Genomic DNA, 8,373 nt, shown 5'->3' with positions numbered 1-8,373 from the left:
TTTGGAAGGTGCTGTCTAAGGACCTTGATGTTGAAATCCAGGCTCTATGTCACTTTTAGGGGACTTAACTCCCTGCATGCACTCAAATCCACCTCTCTGCCCAATAAAAAACTGTCCCCAAGTGTTGATTCTTTGTAAGATTGAGCATAAATCTGGCAATCACTGTATTTTGCATTGAAGCTGACCAGCAAACTCCTTTAAGAAGAAATTGTACAATTTTAGAAAACTCCTTAATTTTAATTTACTTCCACACACAGTTGTGAAGAAACCTGATCAAACAATTAAGTGTTTTGAGTATTTCGTAGCAGGATATTTACTACCTGCTGTATAAGTATTCAAAATAACTTGAACAGAATTTTGTGTTACTATTGTGATCTGAAAATTGATCTCCATGGTACAATAACATTTCTATTGCAAAAACAATCAATTTATGTAGTGCTTTATTCTTGTTTAACACACACAAAACACATGGGCACAAGACCTTAGCAGAATGGCAAATTTTTCTGAGTATTATTTAAATTTTTCATTAAAGAAAAAAAAACTTGTGCACCATATTTTACATCAACAGCACAAAGAAGATAATAAATACAATCATTGCCCGTAATTTACATTACTACCACATGATGCGAATGTTTGCATTCTTTTATTTAATTGATTGTAAACACATTGTAATGCAACATACAAAACATATTACGTGTACAGATTTACACAGTGTAATTATATATACTGCTGTGACCACTTAATACTGGAGTTTTTGAGTATGTAATTTGCAGCACATCGACATTTCAAACCACACACAGTTACATCTTTCAGAATTATTCAAAATTATTTTACAAAAATTACAACTGCAGCTGCAATGTTTTGAACAATGTTGTGAACTGGAAATGAATGATGTGAAAATTAATTAATTGGCTGGAGTTAAAATACCTTACACGCTTCTTAAAAGTAAAGGCAATTGAAACGAATATGGTTTATACATAGAATAGATATGTTATTGAATCCAAAGCTGAAATAGCTCTGCAGCTGTTCATAAGTTGCTATTATATGATTCTGCCTATTGGTAACATTATACTATGTTCATAAGTTCTTTAAAATTCTTTGTTTGAATATATTAATACAACTGTTCTCACAGTTTCTGTTTCTTGATGAATCTGTGGCATTTGAAGTTAAAAAAAATTAACCTAATTTGACAACCAACAAATAGATAATCATTGTTTTGGGAATGGAAACAGGCTAATGCTGTGGTTTTATTCCATTCTAAATTGATGTATTATTTTGAAAGTTAAAAAAAGAACTACAACAGTAACAGGAATCCTTTAAGCTGCACAAACATCAATAGAACTCATGATTACTAATGTGGCTTCAGGCAGCCTTATCATTTTCCATGTGGTGACAGTTTCAATCCCATGCTGCATAGTAATGAATTGGCATACTAGCATTAGATTTTCAGCATTTCATAATATAATGCCAGATGGCTGAAATATGGTAACATTTCTTTCTGCATTGACCCAGATTCAGTCTGATTTGTTCTCACCAGTTAAATCTTACCAAGCCAAATTCACCTGTGCTAAAATGTCCTCTTGAACGATTATAAACTCACTATCACTTACTCCTATCCTACAAAAGTATATTTTATCTAACATTTCTCACATTTTCATTCTAAAAATGCATATAATGTTACCCTACAGGTCATCCTTTCACAAAGCACTCCTAATTCCCAAAGTGAGCCTAGCTTGATCTGTCCATCAAAAGATAAGAAATTTGGTCTCTGGCAGTGTGCGTGCCCAAAAGCAGCTTAAAAATATTTTGAGCCCTTTTCTTTTTAAAATAAGCATAAAAATATAAACACTAAACTTAAAAATATGATGTAAGCCATCTATAGTAAACATAAATGGCAATATTTGTTATATAGCAATATATGGCAACTCAAAATATGATCCATTAAGATCCAAAGTGAAAGAATCAATAATGGTACTGAGTGCTCATTAATGTTTTAAACAATGATTTTTCTTGGAACCATAAGGTTCAGTGACAGAAAAATCCAATGCACTAAATGCATTGACATTCAAGATCAAATAGCATTCTCAAAGCTATAATCACTGTCTGATATTTTTTATAGTGACTAATGACTTTGATGTCACATTCTATTCCTGCATCTTTTAGTGTTGCATCAATAATAATTTTAATCATTAAGTATATTACAAGTGTTCCTACACCTGTCACTGAGGTCTAGTTTAAAGCAAACATGCATAGTAAATGCATGGTTTGCAATTCATTTGCAGCATGATTTACACAAGCTAGATGGTTGTATGATGTAGTTTTCCAAGTAGAGCAAAATAAATTCATAACAATGGCAACATTTTCAACCTGAAGCTATAGAAGATAGGGTAGGCAAAACATAAAGGTTATTTTGTTGTCTCAGCAGCCTACCTTTTAAATCAAATATGTCCATCCTTAAAACCAAATTTGACACATAATGACATTATCTCCAAAGAATATTGGAGATTAGTCATGGTTCATAATTGACACCACTATGAAAACAAAATCTGTATGATGTCATTGAAACCACTCCATTATCTATACAATTCCCATTTAAAATGCATATTTTTTTAATTAGCTAATGTATGATGTAAATAAAACATGAGGTGCAATGGGATGTATTTATATGCCAAGCTGACTACCTTTCCTGCCATTTTGTTACTCACAAGTTTACAGGTCAACCCACTCTTGAGGTATAAACTACATCTCATGGCTCATCATCAATTGTTTATTTCATACTCATATGTAGCATTGGCAAAGGCACAGAAAAATAAATACTGTTAAATTTCTCCTTAGTATGCCAAATAGTTTCCACTAAGTTTTAGTGAATTTTAGCTTTTATTTGTCCATTTTAGCAGCTTCCCTCAAGATCACCATTGTTTTATTTTCATCATGAAATTGTCAGTGAAGAAAAGGATTTCACAATTAAACAACATTAATGTTTTAATGTGTAACTGTTTTCCAGTTACAGCTTTTAATAAGAAAAAGTTTAAATGTACTATTTACACATATGACATCCACAAATGTCAAATGCACAAATACCAATACATTTAAAATCACTGAAGCTCCGTATTGATAAATAACTTCAAAACAGTTATGACTGTAATATGAACTCTATCAGTATGATTTACTGTTATTCATGTTGCTATTGGTGGCTCCAATTTAAAAAAAAACATTTTTTCTAGGTAAATTCTGTGCTTGTATGGGCTTTTAGCATTGAAAGTGGAACACTTTCAATTTTAGGCATCCTTATCAAGTATTTTTAGGTCACGTGCAGCACAGTTAATTCCATGGTAAATTCCCTCTACCCTACTTCCACCTCAATCTCAGGAAAGCATCTCTTACTGCAACAATACATTTTTCCTTTGCCCACACCAGTGATACATCCAGCTATTCCTACTGCCTCTCTAGATTATGCTGCCAAATTAGAAATAGTATTATACTTTGGGCCCTTATGACTGGAAAATGGATTCCTTCATATCAGACATTTATTGTTAGTTAATAGAGGAGAGTTTCACTCAATCAATATAGGCTAGATTTGAATCCAGAGATAAATTGCCAGTATCAAACTCACTATGCCACCACTGTGATCCTCCCCTCCAATATACTTCAATGTTTAAGGCAACACATGACCTGCTCATAATTCATTTCTTTTAGCTTCTCAAGCTATAAACATTAGAATGGCTTTACTTCAAATATTTTCAGTTCATTCAATGTATTACAGATTTCATTGTAGAACGTTTCAGTGAATTCTAATTTTTTCCTTCAAACTTACATCCTAAAAGCTTAATCCCCAGGAACAAGTTCCCCAACTTGAATAGCCACACAAAATGCAGAAATACATTAAATAGTTTTATTTTGCCTACCCATTCTAATAGCTACTTTGAATCTCTTAAAATTGTTAGCAAACAGGAGAACAACGCCACTTTCATCTTATACAGTACAGATCACAATATATACCACAATCAGATGTACAAATTATGTATATTTAGTATAAATTGAAAAATCTTCAGAAAGGCTTTGGGTTGGTTAATGCACAGCTTGTTCCTTCCCTATCAAACAATAAAGTCCAACCCTTGGTTTGGCTGCTAACCATCACTGAGACAATGCCATTTGGCAATTTGTCGCCTTGGATGCTCACAGATCTCCCTCCAATGCTCTCCCACTGTCCCTTCTGCCGATGCTCCTAGCACTAGGCGCCCAATGATCTCATTCTTCATCATTCTGTCAAAATCGATCACCATAAATTCAACACTGATGTTTTCAATCCCCTCACATGGAATGTCAAAGACAAATAGCTCATTGAACACTGGATTAAGAGTGCATTTCTTAACATGGGTCTTTTTCTTTGATATTCGTTTCTTATCATGATACAGGTTCACTTTCACATAAGGGTCAGCAACTGGAAAGAAAGCAAGACAATACAGAATTTCAATATTTATAATTAAACTTTCTACCCTATCAGGCAGAGTATACAAATAATCATATGATTCAACTACATTAATCCCACAAAAGTAAATTATTATACAATTATTCCATTCACAACCTTCTTTATATATACACGTGTGCATTTTTAGTAAGTAACTTTTCATTTATTTGAAGACAATAAATAGTTATAATGATAAAAGGATAAGCACCTGGGTACATAGATGGAGAGATAGATTGATTGATCCCAATGTGAATTGGCTTAGCTCCAGCTGTACTAGTACTGGTTACCCTATTTGGATAATTACCTGATAATCCAGACACATCATTTTTAGGCAGATGGCGAGCTTTTAGTACAACAACAGTCAGGGTGTTGGTGGTAGATTGATAGCAAAGGGACACTAATAATTCACCACGGCCCACAGATTTCTGTGAATGCACAAAAGAAAACACATGAATAGGCTTTCAGAAACATACTGTTATCACTGCACAATAGATCCTCTCACTGCCATCCCTGATGACACCACCTCTGCTGGAGTCAAAAAAGATGATCCAACATCTGTCTGTTACCTTGTCACCCATGATTAAAATGATAGACTATTTTAAATGTTCCTTACTGATAATTTTTTTCCTGTGGATAACATTTCCAACTAGGAAATTGAAGCTGTGTCTGTCAGTAATCTACTTTGGTATTTTGATTTTATACATCTAATACTATAATCAATTTTTGTTCAACTTGTTTTGGGGACATTAGTTTTGTTTTGCACATTGAAACATTGTTTCAATATAGCTTAAGGCTATGGCAGGCCCTTTATTGCTGTTCGAGACGTATGTAGAGGGTATCATCTCTCCCTGGTAAAACTCTGTATATCAGAATGGTGCTAAACTTGAGGTGGGCATCTTCTACCAATGAAGCATTGGTTTAGAGGAAGTAAGGTGGGGGAGATTTGTTAAGTATAAGCACTAGCAAAGACCAGTTGGGTCGAATAGTCTATTTTTGTGTTGTAAAAGCAATGTAATTATTCGTTTTTTTGATTTCCCATTTTTAATGCGAAATAAGGATCAATTTCTCGGCTGGGTTATTAGAACATGTATTATTTGGACATTTCTTGTGGCCCGTGTTTCCAACAGAATATTTTTTTAGCTATTGTATTAAGCTGCAAGAAGTGCCTGTACACCTGACATCTGTACCTTTTATTTAAATCAGAAATATTAAACTGTATACTACACAAGGTTGCAAAATTCTACCTATATAAGATGTATCGTCGTTTCTAGAATTACAGTTGATCAAAGTCTAACGCTTTTTTTTGTGTGTTTGTGCAGCTCGCCCAGTTTCGGATTCCATGTCAATCCTTTCAAAATTCAATCTCCTCATGTGTGAGTACCACATGAGAGATTTGCCTCCGGCCCTAGCCTAACCTCTCCCTTATTCCCATCAATAACTGATGAGCTATCTTTTTCATAAACCCCGCAAAGCACACTTTCAGATCTATACTCCGGTAGCAGCAGAGCGCATTCCCCAACCCCCAACCCCAAACCCCAACAAGAGGATCTTTCAAACATTTACCCGACAGTTTCTCTTGGTGATGTCCCTGTTCATCTGCACTTTGCCTTCTGATAGATCGATTCCTGACATTGGCACTAGGACCTCTCCAATGACATCGTCTCTCGAAAACCGGTCAAAGCTCAGCACCAGAAAATGCAGAGACAGGTCTTGTACCTGGCCGTAGGGGATACCGTAAAACGTGAACGTCTCGTCAAAAGCTGGATCCAGGGTTTTCCTGAGGACGCGAGTTTTCACTCGGTGCTTTTTGTCAGGCAAGATCGACATTTTAATATAAGGGTCAGATGTCATCGACTGTTCGTCCATGGCAGGTAGCCCGTGAGCCTCTATAATGTTCACAAGTAACGCTTTCTTATCAAAGTTGTATTTTAAGGAGAATATCAAGGATCCCAGTTTGGCCTCATTGTTTTGTTCTTCAGAAGGAGCCGTGGACTTGTCCGATATTGAAGTCTCGGATGACAGGCTGTCTTTCTCACCGTCTGTGAACACCTTGGCGGGGACGCTCTCGATTTCTGGGGAGCTCCGGACTTTGGCGTGAGTTTTGGTGAAATTTCCGTTCTGGTCGCGGCTCTCCAAGTCCAGGTGCAGGGAGTTCTTTGGTATTTTGGCTTTTGAAGGGTCTTTATCTTTATGGTCCGATTTTTCATCCGCCCCGAATTTCTTTTTGTTGCTTAAATTCTCAGGGTAGATATCAACTCCCTTCAGCATGTGCACGAATTTATATGGAGGGGTTTTGTTGGCTTTTGTCGACTTGCGCTGACAGCAGATCCATGCAAACATGGACACTGTAAATATCAGGCCAAAGGCACTGACTATCCCTACAATTGCCGGTACATCATCTAGAGAGGGGGGAAAAAACCCAAAGATTCAGTGGGATTCTGAGTCCCATTACAGTTAAAGGGACATTTTACAATCTTCAGTGCTCGTTTTATTAAAGTGACAATTTCACATTGCACCTGCCGCATATTCTTCATTTAAATTCTGGGTTTCGTACTGCAGTCCAAAGGAGCAAATTAAACCAATTTCCAGTCTGGTATGATCAGTGTAGGGTATTGGGTGTAGACAGTCATTTTGGGCTAAATTGAGATGCGTTGATTTTTCATTAAAAGTACAAGAATATGTAGCTGAAGCGCTTATAGATAAGGTAATTCATATCAATATCGTCTCACCACATTGTCCTGTCACTAGAACTGAAAAACAGCGCCTGTTCTGGTTAATGCCTAATTAACAAGACGAATCGGTGTGAATCCGATGAGCTAGACTCCAATTAGTGCTCCCCTCTCAGGGCTGCAGTCACCAAGAGGTAAATTACAAAAAAAAAGAAATGGATATGGATTTTTTTAAAATAAAACGCTTAGATCAAGTGAGCAAACTGAAAGAACGATGGAGAAAAGGGAACGGACGTCGAGAAGGGGAGCAGTGAGAAACAAATCGAGAACTTTGAAAGAGGAGGCAGAGAGAAATGAAAGAGATGTAAATAAGCAGTTGATGCTTAGACCAATGGAAGCTTGCGAATCCAAGCATATAAGTGAGGTGCAAGAATAGAGAATAGGTCTTACGACTAGAATATGGTTAGCTAGATATTATTATTACTATTTACCATTTCTATGTTTCGTAGGCAAAGTGCTGTGCATCAGATTGTCTTTGCCGAGCCAAAGCAGGAGGTGTGCTGTGAGCTCCATCAAACCATAAACAGCCTAAGGTAGCAACACTGTACTGGAAACATCAGCAAGCACAGACACAGAGTGAAAGCTAGATATCTAGAACAAGAAGCATTATCAATAACTATCCACGCGAGCGATGAGCTTACCGAAGCTTGCCCCGCTCACCACAATCGGAGCCATGGCGATCCGTGCTCTGTCCGCGGTGCTGAAAGGCACCCGTTCTCAGGGTAACGCAGTTCACTGATTTCCTCCTCTCCCAGGCAGAATGTTCCTGTATTACTTTCACTTTTTTATAATTATATATAATATTTCCTGGAAATAGATGAGACACGAATTAAAGAGGGTGGGTGTGGTGGATTCGGGGCTGGGGGTGGGGGGGGGGGTGGATTATACAGTGCAGGAGGTGCTGAATCCCCGGGTACTGGCTCTGCCTCTGTCCGCTGCAGCTCTGAGGAGTCGCAAACACTGTAGACGTGGAGGGCTGGATGACGTCTTTCTGACGAAGCCTTTCCTGAGCTGCTCCCCGAGGTATTTAAATTCCGACCATCCGTTTATGTTAAATGGCTGGAGTCTGAATGCTATCAGCTCGGAGGACAGTAATAGGAGGGACTTTTTTTTTTGTTGTTGCGTGGTTTAATTTCTCAGCGCCAGAGAGGGGGTGGGAGAGACTGACACACACCA

At 37.1% G+C, this 8,373-nt stretch overlaps 1 protein-coding gene across 1 annotated transcript; it reads right to left on the bottom strand.

Moving 5' to 3' along the window:
* Positions 1 to 422: 422 nt before the first annotated feature.
* syt4 (synaptotagmin IV) lies at positions 423 to 8,139 on the bottom strand. The gene is made up of 4 exons (XM_078550666.1): positions 7,839 to 8,139; positions 6,032 to 6,867; positions 4,773 to 4,893; positions 423 to 4,441 (listed from the first exon to the last, which is right to left on the bottom strand). Exons 1-4 carry the CDS (start codon positions 7,870 to 7,872, stop codon positions 4,128 to 4,130), a joined length of 1,305 nt encoding a protein of 434 aa, XP_078406792.1. The 5' UTR covers positions 7,873 to 8,139; the 3' UTR covers positions 423 to 4,127.
* Between the last annotated feature and the right edge of the window lie 234 nt (positions 8,140 to 8,373).

This window comes from Cetorhinus maximus, chromosome 1 (genome assembly GCF_964194155.1).
Source record: "Cetorhinus maximus chromosome 1, sCetMax3.hap1.1, whole genome shotgun sequence".
NCBI classification, from domain to species: domain Eukaryota; kingdom Metazoa; phylum Chordata; class Chondrichthyes; order Lamniformes; family Cetorhinidae; genus Cetorhinus; species Cetorhinus maximus.
Note: the sequence above shows the minus strand (reverse complement) of the source record. Positions and strands in the feature narration are given on the sequence as shown.

Coding starts and splice junctions, on each gene's coding strand:
- syt4 (XM_078550666.1), bottom strand. CDS start 7,872: ATGGCTCCGATTGTGGTGAGCGGGGCAAGCTTCG. Junction 6,868..7,838: donor GGTGAGCGGGGCAAGCTTCG/GTAAGCTCATCG, acceptor CCCCCTCTCTAG/ATGATGTACCGGCAATTGTA. Junction 4,894..6,031: donor TCACCAAGAGAAACTGTCGG/GTAAATGTTTGA, acceptor GTGCATTCACAG/AAATCTGTGGGCCGTGGTGA.